The sequence below is a fragment of the Centruroides vittatus genome, unplaced genomic scaffold, assembly GCF_030686945.1.
Source record: "Centruroides vittatus isolate TY-2023 unplaced genomic scaffold, ASM3068694v2 scaffold_1015, whole genome shotgun sequence".
In the NCBI taxonomy this organism is placed as follows: Eukaryota; Metazoa; Arthropoda; class Arachnida; order Scorpiones; family Buthidae; genus Centruroides; species Centruroides vittatus.
In genome coordinates this window covers 714220-740552 of record NW_027122666.1, presented here as the reverse complement: position 1 = coordinate 740552, position 26333 = coordinate 714220, and the positions used below count along the sequence as shown (strand labels likewise).

The following is a 26333-nucleotide window of genomic DNA, read 5'->3' as shown; positions in this document are numbered from 1 at the left end:
TCCAGAATTTTTTTATTCACAATATTTTGGATTCAGTATCAATCTTGCCCGATAGTGGGTTGATGGAAATGCTTGGTATCAGTATGATGTATGTTAAGCATGTTGAGGAGTTTACTGACTATGAGTGGTGGATAATAAGAGTGAGAGGTATAATTTACATTGTAAAAATATAGTTTTCTCATGAAAAGGATAGGAAAAATAAGTAGCCCTTAGTGTTTACAAATTATCAGATTATGAGTGATAAAAACTTAGAAGATAGACATTGTTATAATGATAATGAACTTAGATATAGCAGAAAAACTAGTCATTTCTGACGTAGATAATGCACATGTAGATGAATACTTAATTCAAATGCATACTGAAAGAAATTTGGGGCAATTGAGACTATGGAGGGCAGATCTCTGGAATAGAAGAAAAATTTAAAACAGCAGCATCTTTCTTGTTTCAGATGATGAATTTAAAGAAGTTCAGATAACTGAATCTGTAAATCTTGAAGATTCATTTAAAAAGCTTTCTAGTAAACATATCCAGAAAATAATAGATGGCACAAAAAAAAATTTTTTTAAAACTTTATCAACATATATTAAGACAAGAAAGATTATCACTAATGAACTCAAAAAACAGTGTATCATGAGATTGTGTAATGGTACTGTAGCATTAAATTTTAAATATTGCTATGGTCTTAATTGTTACATAGAATATGCTAGGGCATGCAGATCTGTGATGCAAATGGCAGGATAAATCTAAAATTTATTCTGGTATTTGTTGAGTTTAAAGGTGATCATACTGCTGATGAAGCTGTAGCACAAATCAAGAATAAAAGCTACTTGTATAACTTAAGTGTTTGAACTAAACCAGTAGAGATGAGTCATAGTGGGAATGGCTAAAGTTGGTGGATTGATAGTGAAAGAATATTTTCTAATCACAATGTTTTATAAGTCAAATATTGAAAGAATCAGGGCAGTCCAATCAAAATAGTATAGGTAGAATTAATGGTATCTTTGAAAGGTAAACTGAAGAATTTGCATCATTCAATTCAAAGCAATGATTGTCATTATTTGAGTAAATTAATATTTGAGCAGATCTTAGCCACTAAGTTATGAAATACAGTAGAGCATCGTTTATCCAAATCAATTTGGGACTGGGGTTGTTCGGATAACCGATTATGCACAAAAAAATATATTAACCTATCCGATGTTGAAATTTTTTTAGTTGCGGGTTGCTTCATGTTGAATTTTTGTCGATTTTAAGCCTAACGAAAATTTTTATAATAATAATCGAGGTTATTGTATCATTAAAAATTATTTCTTTATTTTGTACAAACAAAATAAATATATTGAAAAATATAAAAACAAAAAAAATTATACTTTAGAAGTTAATCTAGTATCAAAAACATTCGTTTCGGCACAACACAGTTCGACTGGAAAGCTTTCAGTTAACCGACGTTTCGGTTGACTGGCTTTCGGATAAATGACGCTCTACTGTAAGTGTAGTTTTCATTATGGAGATGACAAATTTGAAGAAGAATAATATTACCATATTTGCATTAAATCATGGAGATTTAGAAGTATTATCTATATATATATACCCATTCAACAGGTGTCCGTCCGTCCCATAACCGTTTGATAACCGACACTAGAGGCGCCTCTATCGTGTGTCATATTTCAAACATTCAAATTAAATTAACAATTTTAATTATTATTTAAATTAACAGTATAAATTATTATTCTTCATTTGGCCAATACATTATTATTTGGTCAATATAACAATATAAATAATTCAGTATATTTGTAATAGGAATTTATTACTGTCACGGAATGCTTGTAATGTTCACTAGGGGGCGAATAACGAAAAACCGGATAGATTTGAACCGCTACGATAAAACGATAAGTGAAATAGTTAAGCTAATATTTTAATATAATAATAGAAACCTTTCATGGCACGAACGGACGGACGGACGGAAGGAAGGACGGACACCTGTTGAATGGGTTATATATATAGATTAAGTGCATCAAACTTTTAAAAATTAAGCGCGCACAACTTTCATATATTAAGTGCATTAAACATGCCTCATAGAAATTTGTAATACTGCTAAAACGCCCACTAGGGGGCGTCCCGGGCTACTAGTTGAATATAATTGAACATATGGGAAGAGATCATGAATTTGATCAACAAGGTAGAACTATAGATAGTAAAAAGTGAAATAATTGTTTTTGATGCCATCAGAGTTCCTCTAACTGATGGTAATTGAGCTGAGAAAAAATGGACCTAACAATAAACTCAGAAGTGGATAGATTTGAGTCTGAGGAGAATAAAAAAGGGTCTTATTTTCAGGCTATAGATAGAATTTATATTGTAGTTCTGAAGAAAGAATAAGAACAGGAATAAATATGCAGGTGGATTTGAAGGAACAGGAATCACTGATGTCAATAACTTAATTGAAAATTTGCAGAATACAGATATAAATGACGGTACTAGGGTAGTAAAAGCTTTATTTCTTTTAGCAGAAGTCTTTTTCGTTTTTTAAAAAATATAAACAGCTTTATTATTGGTTACTTTAAAACATTTGTTTTTAAAAGTCTAAAGAAGGCCATTCAATACAGCTGAAAATGTTTTTCCTTGAAATAAAATTAGACTGTGCTAGAATTCATAGTGTTTATTTTGTTTGTTTTGAAGTTTGCAGTTACACTTGCATAGGATAGCATATAAAAATTTATATTTTTTCAAGGATATGAGATAAGGTTATGGATAAGGATATAAGCTGTGCATACAAGGCAAATGCCAGTGATATATAACACTGGCATTTGCCTTAATAAAAATTTGAATTATTAACTGTTAACTATAGGTAAATGTTAGAATACTTGAAAAAACATGAAGAATCTTTTGAAAATGGAAGACTAATAGAAAATCAATTTTAGTGTTTTTGAATAGAAGTTAACAGTTAATAATTCATATTTTTATTTCTTATATATAAAGGCTTTGTCAAAACATTGTAAATTTTAATGGGAGAAGAATAATACGAAGATAAGCATTTTTATCTGTTTGCATGTATACAGATATTACCCTTTGATCCTAGAGAGCTGACAGAGATTTTAGTGGACCTGGTAAATAAATGAATGGAAACAAGTGTAAAGAAGTTACCCAAAGTTGCAATGAGCAACAACATTGTGTAATTGACAGCATCAAAACAATAATTGATTTCAAAGATTCTTGTGATTTGTAAACAGTTGCAGTAGCAACAGATACTGTTGTGACAAGATCATCCTCAAGATCTGGTTCAAAGGGAGTTATGTACATAAGGCACTTTGCATGTCTCCAGATTTATGAATGTTGATGACAAATATAATTTTTTTTTCTGTTTTCACTTTGCCTCTTCAGGTAATTGCAACACTACCAAACAGTGGCCTTAGCATTGAAGGGTGATGTATGTGCACACATTTACAAACTAAAAGTATTTGCTTTGATATTCCCTATCACCCATTAAAATTTATGCAGAGTATTTTAAAACATTCTACATATATATTAGTAAATAAATAATAATATTCATTATCTTTTATTATAGATGCTGAAAATTTAATACAAAAATTTACTAATTTGTTCTTGAAGTACAGTACACATATACACAACTAAATAATATGCACTTTAGAAGCACAACTAAACGACCACATTAAATAATCAGGCTAAAACTCTGCTAATTTAATGATAGTATGAATTATTAAATTAGGGGAGTTATAGCCTGATTATTTAAGGCAATTGTTTGGTTGTTTCTATATACATAGTGGGCTTTGCGATGTTTCATATACTAATATGCACTTTATTACTTTAATCATTATTGAAGTTTTTATAATTCCAGTATAATAAGTTTAAAGAAATGAAAAATAGCCAATAATTGTAAACAAATTTTTAAATTTATCATTAAACCTTTATTATTAATGATATTATATTTTATTTCATCCTTGAACTTAACATTTGTTTACAAAAATGTAAATATATGAACTTTTGTAATTTGCTCAGTTTAATTAAACATTTATACAAACATCTTGAAACCTGATATATTTGTAATAAGCCAGCCAACCACTGGATTCCATCGGGCTACTTTTCTGTGATTAAATTTAATAATTATAATTAAATTAAGTAATAGTAAAATAAGTGATTAATTAAATTAATCACTTAGCTTTTATAAAAACAATACAGGGTGTCCTGTAAATCTGGATCTGTAGGAGTTTCTCAAATATTCTTGCATTACAAGTAAACCATGTCACTGACTACAGAGGAACAAATTTAAGTGATTTTGATGGTAGGGCCCACAGTCACCAAGAAGTGGTCAGAGAATTCAATATGCTCCACCCAGACTGGACCAATCATGCACAGATGTGTTGGTAAGCTCATTGCCAAATTTAATAAAGGAAACTGAGAGCATATTGTTTACTTAAATTTGGCAGTTAGCTTACCAACACATCTGTTCATGATTGGTCCACAGTCTGGATGGAGCATTCTCGACCACTTCTTGGTGACTGTCAGACCCCATCATCAAAATCACTTGAATTCGTCCCTCTGTAGTCAGTGACATGTTTTCCTTATATGAAAAAAATGGTAATTTGAGAAACTCCTATGGGTCCAGACTTATGGAACACCCTGTAGTTTTTAGGTAGTAAATTTTATGTATATATTTTATAAAAGAGTTATAAAAGAGACAAATTAATGTTATAATTTTTACTGTATTAATAACCTAACTTTTTAAATCTCTTTTATAGGTTTCAAGTATATGTTTGATGATAAATTAGTAACTGTTTGGTCGGCACCTAACTATTGTTATCGTTGTGGTAATATAGCAGCAGTTTTAGCATTTTCGGATGTTGACAATCGAGCACCAAAACTATTTAATGCTGTGCCAGATTCGGAACGTGTGATACCATCTCGCAATACAACACCATATTTCTTATAAGAAATAAAAATCAATATGGTAATTATTATAAATGTAAAGTGTACACAGTTACCTTAAAAATATATTTTAAAGACAACTTTTGTCTATCCCTTAATTGTTGGCCAATATATATTGTAAGAAGTGTCATTCTAAATTTAAATATGCATGAAAATAAATGTTTGTTACTTTATCATAATTTTATTTATTTAGCAGAATGTTTCTCTAATTGTTTTATATACAATTGATAAATACTTTTAAAAAATTATTAATATCTATAATAACTTTTTTAAATAAAATTATAATAATTTAATAGTTTGGTTCTCTTTCTTTTTAATTTGTTACTAATGAATATATTAGTTTAACAGAGTTAATTTTTAGTGAAAATTAGTTGCTTTTTTTTAAGTTAGTATTAATTAATTTTAATATTCTTACATTTAACAAAAGAAAATTTGCCAATTAATTATTTTAATTAAACAGGAGAAACATTTAATTTTTGAAATTAATAAAGTAACACATATTAAATCATTTGACAGAAGGAGATTTTTCTTAATTTATTGTAAAATAATATCAATATTAAATTAAGGAATAATTGTTTAGGAAAATTGAGGAAACAAGACTAATTATTATATTAAAATTGAACATTTGTGAAATATATAATGGAATAAGCAGATACTAAAGTATTAAAATTACATTATCAGTTCATATCGAACTTTAGCATTTCTATTCTAACATTACTTTGAGAGCTTCTTAAACTGTGGGTCGAGACTCCGCAGGGTCATATAATTGAATGTAGGGGTTGTGAAAAATTCAACAACAGTAAGATTTACACAAAATGGCATTTATAACAGCATTACCAGTTATAAAATCAAAAAGTTGGTCAATTCTGAAAAACATTGAAGAAGCCCTGTCCCTTGCAGTATCAAATATTCAGCTGAGATTTAATTCTTTATGTAAAAATAAACAAAGTAATCTATCTCATTAGTATTTATCTTTAATAAACAGCAATAAATAGTAAAATAATATGTATATCAAATAACTGTTTTATGATTTATCATCAGTAAATGATTTTATTTGTGTACCTATTTTATATACCTACTAGCTGTTACCCACAGCTTCGCCCATGCGGATTTTGCAAGCAAATCCTATTTACATTCAATATTTCAACAACCATAGTAATTGTTATTTAACACCTACCGCTGAGAATGATGAGAATTGCTGAGAATCAAACGAACTGTTTTTAATTTGATAAATTTTCTGGAACGTTTACAATCATTCTATAATCAAACCAACATGCAAAATAGAAATTCGAATTTAAAACAGTTTGAACATTTGGTTAAAAAATCAAAATATAAAAATATTTATAACAATGTCTGAAATGTTATCAATTTAATACTCCTAAGTACTCAATGAAGACTAAATGCAGTTAAAAACAAAAAATTGCATCTAAAATAGTACAGTAGAAGCCATTCTTCAGGTTAAGACTTAATGCTCTCTTTCTCCCTCCCACTGGAGAATTTCAAAAAATCCCTTCTTAGTGTGTATTTTCATGACATACCCTAACTGTGTACCAAATTTTACCTCTAGGTTCTGGAACATTCTCATTGAAGGGTCACACATTTTTGAAGTCAATCACTTTCAAACCCCATATCTCTCTCACCCTTATAGCTATCGAGATGCAACCACCGTAGCACACAATGGGAGACTTGGGGCTACTACCACACACAAACACCATGTGCAATGTGTAGTTTTGGCTGCAGAGTGACGTATAGGCACAAACACATCCATTTTTATATATATATAGATATAGATATATTGGGGGTAATGTAAAATTTTCTTCGATAAGAGGGAATCGCGAATAGAAAAGTTTAAAAAGCTCTGCTTTATATGATCATATATATACTGTATATTCATTGATAGACTTAAAAATATTTTCATACTATATACAAAAATGCATATGAAAAACTAATTTTGAATTTAAAAAATGTTTATAGTGTTTATAAAAAATGTTTATAAAAAATCTAGAACATAAATTCTAGATTTTTTGGTGTTTACTGTCAAACTCGGTAATAATAAAAGTTAATGTTTATTCTTAATGGATTTTCTCACTATAGCATTTTAGTTTTATCAATTTCATTTTTGAAATTTAATCTGAATAAGTGCTATCAATTTTTTAACTAAAAATAATTAGATTTTTTATGTTATAATAATAAATAAATAAAATAGATTATTTTGGTCGTAATTGCATGCAGAATTCAAGAAAATTTAAGTAATAAAGTGAAACAGTAATAATAATAGAAAATGCTTGTAAAATATGTTTTCGCTGATGACTCATAACTGAATAAAATAACTTACGACTAAAAATATGTACTATATACATAAATCTATGCACTATTTAACCCATAACATCAAAATTGAAATCTCATTTTATTTCTTTGGCTCACCAGTAGCCAAGCAGCTAAAACTACCAAACACTGGTAGCAGCTGGTCTAATGAAATTCTCTGAGGGGTTTATATTTCTAACACCTGAATAGTTGCCAGTTTTCCAGAGTCTTTTCGTGTGGTGACAGCTCATAGGTACTTTTGCCTCGTCCACCAATTTTAATTCTTTGTAATTTCATTAAAAAAAAGTTATACAACTACTTATCTTTTTTCTTATATTTATAATAATAATAATAATAATAATAGATTGAATGATAATTCAGAAATAAGGGTCTACAAAAATAAGTAAATTGAAACTTATTAATTATATATGCATTTTAAATGTAATTACCTAAATAACTTAGTAATCAAATGTTTATATACTTGTATATATATAAATTTATATATTTCTGTTCTAAATTATTTAAATATGCAACATGTATATCTGTATATGACTAAAAATATCATTAATTATGCCTGGAGACCAATTTACTTCATTACTTTACATAGAAAGAACAACAACATAACTTTACCTACACACAATTTTCTAAAATAAATGATAATTCTGTAAAAGAATCACATTTTACAGTAGATAATTTAATAATTTATCAGTAAAATTGATATTAAAAAAAGAATTTAAAATTTCTAGTCTAACCAAAATAATCTGACAGACAAGAAGTATGGTTGAAGTATTCTGTCAGTTTAATTTAGATTGGATTGTTGAATGTTAGCAAGATTTGAGGAATTTAAGTGTTAATATAAATGAAACTCTTAAGAAATATTATTTTTAAGTATTATCAGTTTGTCCAAATTGTTTGTTAATTAGATTCTTGATAAGCTTATTGAAATCTCACTAATTTAATGAACCATTAATAACTTGATTCATTAGTTTGAATTTAGTCATTATGACAATAGATTTGATAAGTATTTACATGCAGTAATCATTATCCAGAGAACAGTAATGCTACTACATTAATTAATAGGAATTTAAGTACTTTGCCAAGTCCTCTTCTGATAAATATGAATGTGTATTAGATAGATGAAATTTCAATTAATTTGTGAGTTTTCAATATATTTAGGAAGTGCAGAATGTAAAAATCTCTTCCAACAATATAGTTTAATGATAAATTAAGTTTTCTTCATGCAATAATTGATATATCAGAGCTATGATCAAGTAAATAGATAATTAAGAAACAAAAGTTTGATTCAAATATTAACCAAACAAAACCTAATTTTTGAAGGAAAAAAAATGGATTCTGTTATAAAAATCCTAGATAGATAATTTTGAATATTTCAGCTTATTAAAATGGACCAAAGAGAACAATTTTACAATAAAAACATACAGTTCATGATCTTAGCAACTAATTTATTCATACAACGCACACAGACATACTAACTACAGCTGAAGGCTTGGAACATAAACGTTCCTCAAGATTGCTTGAGGAATCATACAGGCTGAGGTCGCAGGTACTACACAAGCTCCAAAATATGGGGATGGAATAAGGGAAGCTTCCAAGGCACGAGATGACGACGCTTGATCAATAGTTGGTGGAGGCAAAGGATCTTTGGATTGGACGTGATGACGTACTTGATCCAGTCTTTGACAATTCTGACGTTTCCACTTTGTTCTGCAATAAGTTAATTACAGAATTATTTATTGATAATGATTTGAAAATTTCATATTTACAAGAAACTTTCAATTATTATTGGAAAAATCCAATTTTATTATATATTCAAACCTCTAAGTTTGAATATATAATAAAATTAATTTTTCTGAATAACCGCCACAGAAAGAAACAAAATGACTATCGTTTATAAATGGCGCTTTGAAGGTTCCACTGTACAACACACTTTGTATAGAAGAATTTTATGATTTTCCACACTTATAGTACAGGAAATGAATGAATTCCATGCATAATAACAATTTTTTTAAAAATTACAACTTAATGAATTTTTTTTACTACGTGCGGCACTAGGAGACCTTTTTTATGCTCATCGTGGGGGTATAAAAAGTCCCTCTAATGTTCATACGTTCGGCCAGGCTCTCAATAGGATGAATGGGTAATGAGGGACGGGGGCTCGAAAAATGGGTTTTTCACTCCCGGATCTCCGAGAGTATCGTAACATCCGACTCAATCCTTAAGTTGGAAACGAAACTATGAAATATTTAAATTCAGTAGACTCTCCATTAACCGGAACTCAAGCAATCGGCAGAAAAATCGAAGAAATAATACTTAAATAAAATTTAAAATTAATTTCTAGCGGAAATGTAAATTTAAACTTGGCGCGCCGTGCCACCAGTAAGCACATGATTCGCACGCCATGTTTTGTCTTCCACTGCCATTTAACTAAAATTGCACAGTGCATTCACAACGCTGTTTCTGTGATAAAACTGTTAAATTAAGGCAAATAAAGACAATCTTAATTTGCTTTATGGAATGAATTATTTAAGCCTGATTTTAATTAAAATCCAAGCAGACAGAATACATTTATCCGGTATCTTCCAATTCCCACTGGTGCCAGTTAACCGAGATTCTACTGTACTTTTTAAATTGAACATATGAAGAATATCTAATTTCATAAAATTTTATTTTAAAATAACAGATGGGCCAAAAGTCGGTTAATTGATAAATAAAGACCTCTTTTTTTTTGTTTTTTTACTTCTTTCCGCCCTGTGGGCACTAAGAGGGCCTCTATTAGAAGGCCCATTATGGGTTCGGCCAGGCCCACAATGGGGCGACCGGGTGGTGAGGGACGGGGCCCGACATATCCGAACGGACCACCCCCCGAAAAATTCCTGGGGATTATTCGACCCGTTCGGATTCGTTCCCGGGTCCCCCAGAGCGGTAGACTGCCACCTTGACCGCTCGGCCATCCGGCCAAAATAAAGACCTCTTAAAACCGGTTTATAACGGTTATATGCAGTTGTTCTATTCGTGATTCGATCGCTTTCAATGAGGGATTGAGTCACGAAAATAAACCTTTAAGTTGTTTGGGTACATATAAGACATTTGGGTTGTTTTGGAATGTGTACGGAGTTTCGAATAAACTTCATAGGACTCGTTTAAATTCCTCACTTTGCGAAGATGGCGACGTTATATATGATTAAATAATTGCCTATTTACAAAGCTCTCGTCATTAAATGTTTAAACCAATAATTAAAATTGAATTAAAAGTATAAATATAATTAGAGATTAAAATTAATTACTGACAAGAGTACTCTCGTCAAACTTTTAAAACTTGAAAAGGTGATACTTTAAAATGTCGCCTTGTGTGCTTGAATAATGGCAAAGAATATTTTTAGAAAGAAAAAAACGATAATTAACTCATTTTAATTGATTATATTTCAAATAAATATACGGATTACTCTATAATAATGAGATATAAATATATTTTCCTGTTAATTTAAGTAGAATTTGGATCATAAGTAAAAGGTCTGTTAATAGAATCTCAGGCCTAACAAGTTAGGCCTGTAGATTCTACTGTTAGGCCTAACTAATTAGGCTTAATGATAATTTGGATGAACGAAGGTCCTGCCTGTAGGCCTCATGGCCTGGCAGCAGTAGTACAAGTTAGGTTCACTCTGAATGGTGTATAAAATAAACTATGATTAAACGCGATGCTTTATTAACGTGTTAATTATAATCTTACATCGTCCATATAATCTGAAAAAAAACATTTACAAATAATATTTGAAGTTCAGTACTTCAATCTCAATATTTTGTAATTTACAAACTTCTAACAGACTACAATGTTTAAAAAAGTCACCTTTGACCGGAAGTGGTTCTTATTTCTATCAAAAAAGGTTACAACAATAGATACAGGCCCATCCACGACCAGGACAATCCACCATTTTTAAAACGTACGTAGCCCTCTAACTTTTTCAATTTCGCTATATTAGAAGGATTTAAGGAGCAATCATAATCAACCAGAGAGTCATTGGTATGCCCCAGTCAAGAGTTACAAGCATCTGTTTCGATCATCCGCCGGTCTTTCAGGTAGGCCCATGCAATGTCCTCCTTTTTTGTACAAGAAAGTCGGAAACCCTATTTATAGGAGATATCGTGGACAAGGAGCTCGAGTACTGGGCATATTTAATAGAAGGACCTCTAAAATTTAGTGTTTTAAGCAAGATTGGATTGAATTGGAGTGAATGATGGGACGAGGCAATGTAAAAATGGTCGTGCCTGTTGGAGGACTTTCTATAGAAAACTGGCTCCTATTTAGGTGTTAAAAGCAAGGAAAGGCTTTACATTTTAAAAAAATATTTTTCCGAAAATAATTTTAAAATTTTGTATATTGAAGTTTTATTTATAGTCCAGTTTTACGTCTTCCTTTTACATAAATGTAAACATGGCTGACTTCATAAGTGTTTTTTTTTTTTTTTAATTTAATATTTATGTTTTAATTAAAATTTTTTTCGGTCCTGAGAAATCAAATCATCTTTGCATTAGCCTATAAGAAATTTTAAATTGCATATTTTAAGTTTTAATTTTTGAATAATTTTGAAGTGTTTCATTTATAAATTATTTAATTGATTTCCTGGGTTATTCAATATTTTTTGCCCTTACTGTAGAGTTTTGTCATTTTAATGGGAACAAAATGAATAAATTTTAATAATTTTAAATCATTTTTCCTGCTTTGAATAATTGATGACTCTAGAAGAAGGTATTTTATGTCTTGCGATAAAATTGACTCTAAATGTTTAATTTTCAAAATTAAATCTGTGAGATTTTACTATTTTGTTTTATTTTTTGACTTGAAATTATAGGATGTATGAGTTGTAAAATGGAAGAGAAGTAAAGTAAATCCCATATTAAATTAGTCTTGGACAAGTATATGGAAATAATGCAGGTTTTAATATTCTTATAAGGTTTGAATATGAGTGTTTTATCTTCACATCTTAACAAAAAAATGGTATTTCATAGAATTCAATTGTAAAAATCTAAAAAAATTTTCTGGAAATGTAGAAAAATGATGTAAAGTATTAAAGGTTTACATATAAATTTAATTAAAATTATTGTTTTTTTTTACAGTGAAACCATGGAGGTTTTAGACTTATAGGACACCCTAAAAATCTAATAAAATATAAGTTTATAATTTATTAATTCGATAAAAAAAAATATGCTCGTCATAAAAATTTGAAGATGAATTAAGTTATAACCCCGATTATCCGAACCAAAAATATAAATTAGTATAACAAACTGTGCAAAATTGCCTTTATTATTTTAAGAGAAAACTTTTACAATTTTAAGATATAAATGTATTTAATTAATGGGTCTTAATACCTTTCAACTGATACAGGCCTTTAATAAAAGTATGCCTAATAACCTGCAACCATTTTATATTGAGATTAATATTATTGTATATAGAGAAATGATAACAGTATATTTAAGTCTGTATGAAAGCAAACATGTTTTATCCTTGCTTTTATACAATTCTTCAGTCAGTCATGTTTGCTATCTGTCGCAATTGAAAGCATTACAAAATATCCTATTATTGGATAAATCCTTTGAAAATATATATTGTATGGTGTCACATAAGTCTAGAATCATAGGAGTTACGTTGATCTTTGTTTATTTTATTTTTTTACAGGTAAATCATGGAGCTAAATGGAACGAATTCAAGTTATCTTGATATCAGGGATTCTCAATGTAAAGATGCCAAATTTAACAGTTAAACTGTGGAAACTATGCTGTCTGTGGGTCCCACCATCAAAATAACGAATTCGTTCCTTCTTAATCACAGCTCCATACTTTACCTGTAAAAAAATAAAGATCAGCATAACTCCTATGGTTTTAGACTTATGGGACACCCTAAAAATTTAATAAAATATAAGTTTATAATTTATTAATTCGATAAAAAATATGATCATAAAAATTTGTATATAAGTTAAGTTATATACACAGTAGAACCCCGATTATCCGAGATATTGTAAACAGATTCCATTAAAACCCGGATTAAGAATTACGAATATATGGTAGCACTTTTAAGCATCTTTTTATATCTCGGTAAACTTAAAATATGTATAAAAATGTATAAAAATAATATTTTTTTTATTATTATTGTACAGGTAATAAATATACAGTAATTTTAAGTATAAAAATGCGAATTATCATAGTTTTAAATTTTCTTTTATGAATTACAGTGTAAGAAAAGTAGTGTAATGCGGAAGTTCGGATAATCGCGGTTCTATTGTATATATGTATATTACATTACTTTGTGTTTTATGTAATTATTATAATAAGATAAACATTATTAACAAATTTAAGATACTTTTATATATTTATATATTTGTATATAAATCTAATTTAAACTTTCGTATTGGTTTTGTTGTATATGGCAACGCGACATGTGTCGGCGGTAGGACTTTCTATAGGAAACTGGCCCCTAGTTAGGTGAACGTGAAAAAAATCCGGGATATTTTACGTGGCAAGTCCATTGGCGAGGTGAGAACCCACGACAAACTATCAGTTTTCGACACATGGCGGTGTCTCCCAGGAGGACTTTCTATGGGAAACTGACCTTAGTTATGTGTTACGAACGTGAAAAAATTCGAAAAAACTATACATGGCCAACCCGTTGATCAGGTGCCAACCCCGCAACAAATTACCAGTAAAACCATTAAATGTTTTATCCATTTGGTTACTAGTAGGCTCGTGTTTTAAAAATTTTTATTCTTTAAAACATGGACTTGAAGATATTCGAATATTATAAACGCTTCTCCAATAGGTTTTTTACAAGTCATAATTTTATTATTAAATAACATCGAAAAAATTTTATCTATTTGATATTAAATTTTAATTTGCGAAATTATTGTGCTTAAAAAATAATTACATTCAGTTATAAAATGGATAAGATTTTGTATTAAGAATAAAAATGAATTACTTTATATATTTTTAAGAATTTTTTAAAAATGTTTTAGTCACTTAAGATGGAAAGAAAAGAACGTATACAGCACTTCACGATGGCAATTGATTACGAGAAGAAAATAATATGATGGTCTACATTTATTTTATTTTATTTTTAATGATAGAAATTCTATCGAATCCTTACAATTGTTCACTCACAATTTGAATTTTTATATGATTAATTAATTCTATTTTCATCTTAATGCAGCAGGAGATTTATTCTTCGAGATCTTTCTCTTTTTCAGTTTAGATTATAGTTTCTTCTGCAAGATTACTTCCTTGAAACTATTATTTTCTTTTTAAATTTTCTAAACACTTTACTTGTTACATATTTCATAAAAAGTTAGAACGGATTTAGGTATAAATGACACTTATACAACATAGGATAGGAAGTCTTAAACTACAATAAAGCGCTCGTATTCAAAGCGGTTAATTGATTTTTGGCTCATCCTATAGCGCTCATTTTCCTGATTTTTTTTACATGTCTAACACGTAAAATGGGGACCACCTCCCATTTAGAATATTTATAACTATTCCTAAAGAATTCCAATCTACTGTTTTATTTATGTTAACAATAGAATTCGAACGTAATCTGTGTTAAACTACAGAATCTTTAAACTGCTCTACGTTCTATCAGAAAGAAGGCCAACAGAACCACAAATTTATGAAGACCTCGAAATAATTGTTACAAATTATTAATTTCATTGCGCTTCTTGTATACTAAGAGAAAAATCTATTTTTAACGCTATTTTTTTCAATATACCATGGCCTCAAAAATATAAAATAGTCCTCTTTATCTCTCTCTCTAACTGTGAGATGCCCCGAATGGCTCTACCCACCTGTGGCTGAATGGATTAAATCACTAAACTCCGGTAATTGGTCGCGGTCACCTCACCAACGGTTTGCCTCGTGGAGTTTTCTGTTTTCTTCACGTGTCTACCCAATTAGGGACCAGTTAACCCATGGAAAGTCTTCACGTGAGGCATCCTCCTTAACGGATCGCCCACGTGTCACGTTGCCACATCCCATTAATCTAATCCCGAATGGCACCGAGTTTTTTCTTTTTTTAAAAAAACGTTTTTAATAACACCTACCTCCTATTTTGATACCAAGTTTTCACTTGCGTTTCAGTTAAATTTAAAGTTTCGGCTACAGTCCCTCTATCGGCTACACTTAAATATTTCTGGCAACGGAATTTCTTCTCAAGATAGGCTAGTTGAGCTTGAGTGAAGGCCGTCCTTCTTCTTCTCTGTTTTTTCGTAGATCCTTCGTGATCCGAAGAGACTTTTGTGCTATCCGAATTGTTATCGGAAGTCGTTTCTTCTACAATGCCTTTCACATCTGAAAAATATATTTTTTTTCAAGTTAAATTCCACCACCTTTCTTTGAAATCTCCGTTAGATCTATCAATACAAGCGCATTCACCAGTGGCGCGTTATAGACAAATTTGAACCATATCTGGAAATCCTAGATGCCGGTGTGGTGCAGCGCAGGGTGCACTTGTCGCGTTAAAAAACGAACGTTGATTCCTCCCAAAATTCCTAGAACAAAAATGTTCGAAGTCGATACTTTATATGGGACCCGTAATTCGAATTTGCATGACTCACCAGCCTGTAACGCTCCACTGGCTTTCACACATATGTAGATTTCACGACTTTTTTTTTATTATTTGAAATTTCCGTTAGATCTACAAGCGCTTTTACACATCTGTAGAAGTCTGTTTAGATCAAACGGAACATGAAATAGGCTAATTGACCAGATGGCGGCAGGAACCGCAAAAATCGATATCAATTAGATAGCTGTTAGCCACCGAAGCTTTCCCAAAGATCCAATAAATTCGTAATTACTATCGAAATGAATGAAGGAATAAAATGTTTTTATCCACTTGATTTAATTAGGCCTTTTAGGCTGTAATAATATATAAACGAATTTATGTTAAATAAGTGTAGAGAACGATTTTTAAAAATCGTTCTCTACACTTATTTAACATAAATTAATAACGATAACATAACGATTAATAACATAACGATTTTTAAAAATCGTTCTCTACACTTTTAAGGGCCTAAGCGATTGTTCGTTGTGAATGAAAGTGCATTGTTTTTATCCACGTTCTGTTTTTATTATTCATTTTAGCCGATTTTTTTATCCTTGGCTCTTGATAATCCGGCCTTACTTGCGCAGAGGGGTGTCAAATTACCGAAATGCCGGATTACTGAGTGTATAGGCCTATAACCTATCTAAAATCAATGAATTACGTGAACTATTGCCATCTGTACGGATTTTTTCGAACTGTGCTGTTTTTGTCATTGTGATATCACGGAGTGATACAATAACCGCTTGCTAATCCGGCCTTTAATATTCCTGCCTCGTATAACTGAGGGTCAGGATTATTAAGGGCCGTGTTAGCAAGAGGTGTATTGTATTTATATTAAATACAACACATTCTTGCGGTGACGTGTTACGATATAAACACTGATAAACAACAGCTTCCAAACCTGATATTACTCTATAGAATAGGCTCTATATAATATGCGGATATGTCTTTTAATAAAATACAATGGAAAAAAAAAAACTGTTAAGATTCAAATTTTAATTTATAATTTTAAAATCCTCTGAAAGATAGTTTTTAATAAATTAAAGTACGGCATAAATAAAAGTAGCGGATAAAAAGGCAAATATTTTAAGATTTCTAAACCCAAATGCAGTGTTATATCTGCGCATTATTTTAATCTATTTAAATAAAAAGTCATCCTCGATATTTAAACGAAAATACTTTTATCTAATTAGACTTTTTCAGTTAACATAGAGAACATGAAGAATCTGACTGTTTTAGTAGGACAGAAGATTGTGAATGTTTGTCCAACAGGAACCGTTTAATTAATGTTTCCAACGTTTTGTTTTATCAGATATTGTAACCATGAAACGAGTTTTAAAAATTTGAAATTTAAACTGAATTAATGAGGTAAATAAATTTACTAGTAGTGCATTAAATTGGGTTCTGTTGAAGCACATTCTTCATTATGTTGTAACCTCCTCACTGAAGATGCATAATTAGTTCAGGCAAAAGTATTTTTATATGTCGTTTTTATTAAAATTCCTATTGTTTAATAATTTTTTTATTAACTGATTCTTAAAAATATTTAATTCTTAGACTATTGTAGGTGTAAATATTGTAATTACTAAGTGAATATTAATAAAATGAAATTTTCAATGTAAAAACTCAAGTGAAAATGGACAAGTTGTCGACACAATACTTAAGTATTGTATCACCAATAAATAAATGACTTTAATTGTAAAACAATTATCTGTGTCTTTTTAATAATATTTTTTTATTAACGAAATAAAAATTAAGGTTTATTTTATCAAAATTAAGAACGAATGGTAATGAAATACAAGCGTAATTAAAAAAAAAATTCAAACAATAAAAACAGCCATATTTACGCGAATAATTTTACAGTAACATTACGAATAAGATAACATTAATATGCATAAATTGTAGTAATTTCTTATTGTTAAACGAATGAAATGTCGTGAAAAATTAAAGTAATATCGAATCGAGATAACGTATAATGCCCAATCGTTTTCATTTTCTCCGTTGATAAAATACAGAGAAATAGAACAATCCCGTTGCCAAATCTCTATTTTGAACAAGAAAACTGTGCACTAGAACCTAATTAAATCATTTGTAAAACTGCAACGTTATTGCTGGACTTTCCCGGCATTATTTATTTGTTTTCATCCCTAATAATTGCTACCATTACTTTTAAGTCTTCAGATTGGTTTGAGAGATATTTAGGGGAGGTACCGTATTTCCCGAACCAATTATCCGATTTTCCTGAAAATTTCTATAAATATTAGTCCCTAATACACAAACCATTGTGCAAAATTTTAGAAATTTTTGGTAAAAGGCACAGGAGTTATTAAGCATCAAAGTGGGTGAAAAAAGAGGTGCCTCCAACACACGCAAATATCAATGCATACAAAAAAAAACCCCAAACTTTTTTACATTTCTCGACATTTCAAAGTCCTCTGAACCCAAAAAATGTAAGAATCTTGGAGTCAGCTTTTGACCGATTGCCGTACTTTCCCTCCGTTATACATAACAGCAGGGAAAGTAAAATTTTGAAAGAACAATGGTAAAATTAATTAGGCCTATAATTGCTATTATTATAGTCTTTATGTGAATTTATTCATACGATTCGGTAGTGGATAAAAACTTTATGCAATATTTCACAGCATTTAATTTGAGAATTTAGAATTTCTAGAACTTTAGTCCATTCCTCAATGCACGCATGCAGGCCTCATCTCGTATTTGGAAGTGACATGCGATAATATAGAAGAGATCTGATTAAAAATTTACATAATTAAAATATAGAAGAAATCATCTGATATAATTAATGAAAATTCTTAAGATATTTGTTCAGATCTGTTTATATATACATACAGGCCTTACTGCAGGAGAGGCCAGAAAAACCACTGAAGTGGATAAAACCACTGAACGTTGGTCGTGGGTTCGGGCCTGAAGTCTCCCGGGCTGTCTTCACGTGTCTAACAACGTATGCGGGAGCAGGTTTCCACCCAGATAGGTGCCTTCGGCAGAAGGGCCTCTCTGGAGAACATGAGGCACGTATGTTGGGTTGCCTTATCCCATCCATTTAGCCAGGCCTCGTTACTGAAAGCCTTAAAAAGCTATATGTCCAGGCCTCTCTAATAGGCCCTACATGCATATAATTAAGTATAACTCGTATTTTTCTGGAGCAATGTTCTATATTGGAATTAACTTTAAATTCAAACTCTTTAGGCTTGATTTAAACATTTTTTAAAGCAAATTTCAACTATTTTAATGATATATTTTATGTTAGAACTTAATTTTAATTAAATATAGAAATTTATAATTAAAATTAATTAATATTTATACACTTATTTGCTTTTATTTCATGTAATAATTCGTTTCTATCTGTATTCAGGATGCTGCAAGTGAATTTAAATTCTTATCAATTGAGAATGGATTTTACTAATTAATTAATATATTTTAATTTATTACCAATTTAATAATTATCCTAAATAAAAATATTTAATATTTTAGGTAGGCCTATATTTAAAAATTTGAATTAAAACAGAACATGACACGAAGGCATTCAAATAATTTAAATAATAACAATTTCCTTAGAAGATGGCCAGGGAATTTAATGAGGTAAAAGTTATAATAATCTGTTTTGGTGTAAAAAAAATTCAAATTTTCCTTAATTTATTTTTTAGAATTGGTTTTTTTTCAAATATTTTAACACTTTTAAAATAGATTAGAAGTTTATTTTGATTAGTTAAATGGCTTTTGGTATATCAATGATGCTGTTTCTAATGCTTTCAATCATTTGAAAGTGTCTGTAGGAAGCAGAATAGAATATTAAATATATTTTAAGCAATATATTTAATTTTCTATCAGCTTAAACACTGATAAATTCAAGAATATAAGCTAATAAGAGTGTCCTTAAACAAACATTATCCATGTTTTTTTTTCAAAGTAATAAAATCGTTTCAAATTTTGCCATGGAAGAAAAATTCATAAAGTTGAATAAACTTTATATATTATTTATTACATAGCATTTTTACATAAAAAATAAACTAATAAAAAAATAAATTATTTATTCTTTAGTAAATCTCTGTAAGAATTTTTACAGGAATTTTTAAGAGATAAACTATTTTATTCTTTGATTTTGAAGAAATATTTTATGATAAACACAATTTTAGTGAGAATATAAAGCTATAAAATTACTGTTTATTCCATTCTATATTCATTTACATAAGCATCTGGATAGTTAAATATTGCTGCTGCAGCCAAATAAAAATTACAATAAAAAAATCTTTTAAAAAATACGTCGTTTTTTGAAACTGATGAAATAATTTAAAACACTAAAATTTTAAATAAAAGGAATTTAATTAAATTTATTTTAAAATATTATCTAATTATCCGCAGTTTGCGTCCATAAACTGGGAAAGAGCGTTGTATTATGAAGCGGTTTTCACTACATAATTTTCATTTCTAATGAAATTTATACGAGGGAATGGATTTTCGTAACGCATAATTTTCTAAATTATCATTATCTTAATTGAAATTCTCGAGAATTTCATGTATTCGGTTAATTAAATAACGCGAAAATAATTAATTACATAAAATCAAATAGCCTAGGTTTTATCTATCATTTTCAAAGGATATAAACTAATTTAATCTTCAGAAAATAAGAAAAAAAAACGAACCGAAACCGAATTTATAACGTGCAGAATTCAAAATTATAATTCAATTTATTATCCAAAATTGTACTGCATAAGTTTGTTTCATGGAAAGGGGAGAGAAATCATATTGTATTATACAAGCTTTAAAATGGGAAGATTGTTGATATGTTCTTATGCATAAGAAAATCAGTCATAATTCGTAAATCGATGAAGAGATATGATTTAATTCTCCTTAAATTATCAAACTATATGATTTAAAACACAACTATTAATGTACAAGATGCTTCGAGTAAAAGATATAATTCCTCTTCATATTCATTTTTAATAATATTTTATTGGCTAAATGCAAATAACAGTAAATAAATCACGATTGCCTTTGCTTTCCTTTTATTAATTTTATTTTCATTGTTTAACAATATTACTACTTGGCTTTATAAGTCTAAAGCTACGAAAGAGCTTGAAAATTAGTAAATATTTTTATAACTATAAAGCTGCTTGCTTGAATTAGGATCACTTCGTTATTTCTATTGGAAGTGGGTTAGAAATATTAAAAAATTAACGTTAATAAGGTAAAGTATATTGTAAATTTTGATGAAGATCGCACTCTAAGATTGTTCTTTTTAAAAGAATTACACTCTTCAGACTTAAGTAATTCCCTTAAAAAATGCATAATTTTAAGATATTCTCTTAAATATTTAAGGGATATTCGCAGGTTGTTTAGTACATAAACCGTAAACTCGACCGATAAACTTAGTATTTGACAAAATCGAATAATAGTAATGTGTCGACTGAGACCGTCTTCATCGACTTTCCTTAAGTGTTGACAATTTAATAGAACATTTTCCAATTTATTGTCCACATGCTCCCGGGACTTAACAATATATCCTCAGCCTTTAAGTAGCCCCGTCGGAAGCGAGGAGAATTCAATGTATCAAATGATGCGTGAAACTGAAATTATATTGAATACATCTTAAGCCAATGATTCAATATAAACTCTAGATACTTTACAACAATCGCGTTTATTATAAGAGAAAACTCTCGATAAATGATTCCGTTTCAATACGCGATTTCACAAACAAGGTCAAAGAATCTTCCGACCTCAAATTAGGTAGCGGCCCTTCTCTACCACTTGACACCACTCGTGTCCTGACCCTTAGCCAAGAACCTCTTTATACAGCACACAAAAGGAACCCTCTTGCTAGGAAAACTAAGGTTTAAAAAAAAGGTATTGAGACCTTTAACAATTGCGAACTTCGTTTTATTCGCTTTTTTAAAGTAAATTGAGCGTTTTTGTGTGCCTTGTCCGCATAAAATTACACTAGAAGTGACTCTTGTACAATTTAAATCTATAAAATCAAGCGTATATTGTTCATAATTATTATTATTTTGAAATTTTTTAACCTTTAATTGTTTTATACATAACATTATATGTGACTTTAATATGTCTAACGTCATACTTCGAAGTTCCTAGATACTTCCTACACTCTAAAGTATAGGATTTTAAACATATTTGAAGTTCCTAAATTCTAAAACTTCGAATTTTAAAGGAATTTTAAAGGATTTCGATAGTTTCTAGACTACTTGTAAGCCTGAACTTCTATAAATGACTAAATAACGCTGTTTATAAACTAAATCCTTTCCATTTTGATAGACTAATGGAAGGTTAACTCGGTTATATATATAACCGAGTAGATATATATATAATCCGTTGTTAATAGGTTAAACTGACATTTAAAAAATTTGAATATTTTCTCGAGTAAAAGTATAATATGGTTAAGTGTAAGGATGGATATAGCTGAATTCGTATAACTTTTATGCAGTTTTCTTTAACTGTTACGTCTATTATACGAAACTAATTACATTCTAAACTTGAAAATTTGTAGAATATCGAGAATTTTTTGAGATTATCGACAGTAAAAATATCATATTAACGACTTTTGAGTTGACAATTACTCGATTCTTTCATCCTCCTCACTACAGACTGAAATCACTTACCTTCATTAGATTTCTTCTAAAATATTCGAATGTTTCATTGTATTAAAATTAATGATAAATATCCCCGTTTAGCCTCGAGAGAAAAATACTTTAAATCGAATTCTATATTTAACATTTCTAATTGTTTTTCACAATAATTTCGTTTGCCATTCCGCTTTAAATTCGCGTAAAAATATTGAAAAATATTCCAACATTTCTACGCTCTTTGAACAGAGAAGAACGGAGGAGATATTTAAAGAATAAACAAATAAATTTTAATTATAAATTTAATAAATGAATAATCATCTCACCTGATAAAGAATCCAGACAAGACTCACCCAAAATATCTCGAATTAAAAAAGATCGCCTCATGCAACTCATCGTCAAGTCTCATTACCTTATCATGTCAAGTCCATAGACTAATTCCTGCAGAAATAAAATGTCCAGTCACAAACAGTTGATTCTCTATCAATCTGATTTTTCCAACTTTACGTCACAAACCACCTAACATCCCATTGGTCGTCGTTGATTTGTTGTATAATATGAGATTTTAACATTTCTCGCGAGACGAATGTAAAATTACCTGTTTGACGTATAATTAAAAGAATAGAAGAGGATCGTTCCTATTGGTGGACGGTAGACAATTAAATTATACATCTATCATTTGCTTTACGCGCCTATAAGTGGGCGATATATAAAAGAAGGAATCTAATCCTTCCACAATGGAGAGGATAGAAGGAAATTTTGTTAGACGTTGCCAATACCAACAGAAATTGGTTGGGAATGAAATAATTTTCTACTAGCTGCTGAAGTGTACCCTTGAGGGTATTCGGAACTGCTTTACAGTAATGGTTAGACAGACCTTGTTATCGGCTGCGGGGTCTCGTAGTAATAACCAATAACTTACTATCAGATGGCCCCGCTTGCTACGTAATTGGCTGAATGAACGACAAACACACAATCATAAGTGGATATAAGGCCGGTTGGTGGTTGCAACGTTGCAAACCTAAATATTGTCGGATGGTGGAGACCCCCTTGGGATGTTAGTAGGTTCAACCCACTTTTCTTTCCATCCGTTTTCGCATATCAATGTAGTTGATGGCTTGTTTCTCTGATTGTTTCAAGTCGCGATGAGCCTCCACTTATAAAATGAATTTCTACATTGAGAGAAATTCTTTTTCTTCTTCTTCTTCTTCTTTATTTATTTATTTATTTTTCAATATATTCTGTAGTTGATACGCCGAAATTTTGCGCCATTAAAATTGTTTTCTAAATTTTAAACTTAATAAAACAAGAAGAAAATATATTTATCGCGTTTGTAAATATTTAATTAGGCGAAAATTTTTTCCTGATACGTTTGTTTCTCCGCTTGTCTTCCCTGCCATAAGGGAAGACAAGCGGCAATTACTGTACAACTGTATAATATTATTATTTTTTAATGGTTAATAATTAATTTAAAACTGTAGAATTATTTATGCTTGTTTGTTTAATTTCCGTTTCTTAATTGACGCTTAAAAAATATATATCTTTATTATTAAAAAATGATGTAGGAGCCTCTTGGAACACCGCAAAAAATTCTTTAAATATTACTAAATTACAAGATCCTTATAAGTTCGAAGGTTAACAAGGTTATAAACCGTGTTGCAGCTTGTTTAAAAACGGTATTTATATAATATTTCCCCAATTTTGGGATTACGTATAGCAGATTTATGTAATTTTAGAATCAATTTGACAGCTTTAATCAAAATTTCCCGAACAGACGGGTGCAGTATGAGATGGAAAAATCTGTATTCCTTCAACGATAACAATTATTTGAGTCGGAATTATGCTAATTACTTAACAAGACACAAAAATCGACAAAAGACCTTATATTCGGAACACTTCAGTTCCTGCTGGGGAAACTCAATGGTTGAGCTCATTAAGACGCGACAGTTCTCTGCGGGTGAAGAGAGATTGGAAATGGCATTTGCATGCAGAGTGACAGATGCACTCCAACTGCTGGGGGACTCTATAATTGGCTGTTTATACGGGTTAGGTATTGTCCATCTCCAACTATAAGTACTTCGCTTGTGAAATTAAACAGTTGATTTAATGAATGATGCTACCCTATTCAATTCTTAATTGTTTATTTTTCGGTAATGATTCGTTCTTTATAATGATTTTCAAATATTACTGTTTAGAATAACGATCTATTAAGTCTCAATCTCTATTTTTAAGTAGGGCCTAGACTATAGCTTATAAGAGGCCTTTCCCTCCCCTTTTCTGTCTTATTATTGTGACAGAAGTTAAATATACTATATATATTATATAGTAAGGAAGTATAAAAGAATTAATAAACTACAGCCGTTTATTAATTCTTCGTGCCTCTATGTCTTTAATATTTCAACTTTGTTTTTATACATCCACGTAGAGCTTGTTTATAAATGGGATATAGTCCTATTTATAAACATTTATTTGTTTCGCCGCTTGTCTTCCCTGCTTTAAGGGCAATTATTGTACAACTGTATTATAGGGCCTATTATTATTATTTTAATGGTTAATTGCCGTTTCTTAATTACCTATAGGATATAGTAAAACCAGTACAATAAGTCTCATTTACAGCGGTTTAATTTACCTAGGTGATAAATTAAAGTCCTATTTCTGCGTAAAACTAATCGAAAAATTTAACAACTCCTTAAATTCGAGTGTAAAAACTTATTTTTTGAAGGCAGAATTATAAAATAATTGTACTGTTACAACGACAAAGCCATAGATACGAACGAGCATTAGAAAATTACATTAGAATTACATTCGCCAAAGGTAACTGAAGCGATGTAAGAAAGAAAATTATCACTAAAGTTTACGAAATAAGCAAATTAACTGTCTTCGTTTTGCACAATAGGGACGTCATTTGAACAGAAGAGGGGGCTATTTTCCGAGATCTTACAGTCCCGAGATTAGCATTCTCGCTATATAGCGAATGAATATATTTAAAGGAAGAAACGATGCATCTCTACTCATCCAATCAGCCATTGTATATTATTTGGAGTCGAGTGTCTTGCGGCGGCCACGATTCCCATGGTATATGACTAGAGTGTCACGTACGAGACTTGACTGGAGTATCTGGTCAAGTAACCAGGATGCGGAGCAAAAGAGTCTGTAGGAGCACGGACGAACCCGCAGGCGACCATTTTCTACAGCTTTGCATCGTCACAAAGCCAACTTCCAATCGTTACTTTGAATGGGTCTTTCTATCTCCGACTAAATTAACCAAATAACTTACGATTGTTAACCGAGAATCTTAGAAAAAATGTATATATATGATTCTTAAAACATAAAAAAAAAATCCTTTTGTAGTTGCCCGTTCTTTAAGGGAATTGATTAAGTTCCTATGAAAATTTCGCCAGTAGGTAAAAAGGGGCACGTGTACTTTTTATTTAAACTGTAAATTCTCTCCAATTATATTTACGTTTATAATTTTTATCGTACTTTTAATTCCGCGAAATAATTTTATTTAAATAATTTAAATGACTCGTGACGTTCAATTGTTTCTTCATTTGGTAAAGGATTTTCGGCTGATAACCGCAGGCCATTACTACTCCATCTTTGTCGCTGCCATTGGTCCGTTCGAACACGCCCCGTGTGCCAACGACCAATAGGAGTGGCCGGCCGTTTGATATTTTAAAATTTAAAAAGGAGACGACAGAGGAAAAAATAAAAAAAGATAAATAAATAAATTTCATCCGAAACTTAAACGTTAATTGGATTTTAATGAATAATTAGCAATGAATTTTCTTTAATTGCTTATCTTTTCGAATCATTAGCGGCTTTTGATTAATGCTAGAAATGATAAGATTTGTTGGAAAATTTTCGACTGTTTACTTTAATACTCATTA

At 30.1% G+C, this 26333-nt stretch overlaps 2 protein-coding genes across 2 annotated transcripts in view; one reads left to right on the top strand and one right to left on the bottom strand.

Annotated features, from left to right (window-relative positions):
- Positions 1–5234, top strand: part of PpV (Protein phosphatase V) — a 37829-nt gene extending 32595 nt beyond the window's left edge. Inside the window, exon 10 of the mRNA XM_067283828.1 lies at positions 4755–5234. Coding sequence (XP_067139929.1) covers positions 4755–4945 — 191 coding nt within the window. The 3' untranslated portion in view covers positions 4946–5234. The remainder of the gene's footprint in view (positions 1–4754) is intronic.
- Positions 5235–8705: 3471 nt separating this feature from the next.
- Positions 8706–22888, bottom strand: LOC136986334 (homeobox protein ceh-1-like). The gene is made up of 3 exons (XM_067283837.1): positions 22770–22888; positions 15348–15594; positions 8706–8970 (listed from the first exon to the last, which is right to left on the bottom strand). Exons 1-3 carry the CDS (start codon positions 22837–22839, stop codon positions 8739–8741), a joined length of 549 nt encoding a protein of 182 aa, XP_067139938.1. The 5' UTR covers positions 22840–22888; the 3' UTR covers positions 8706–8738.
- Between the last annotated feature and the right edge of the window lie 3445 nt (positions 22889–26333).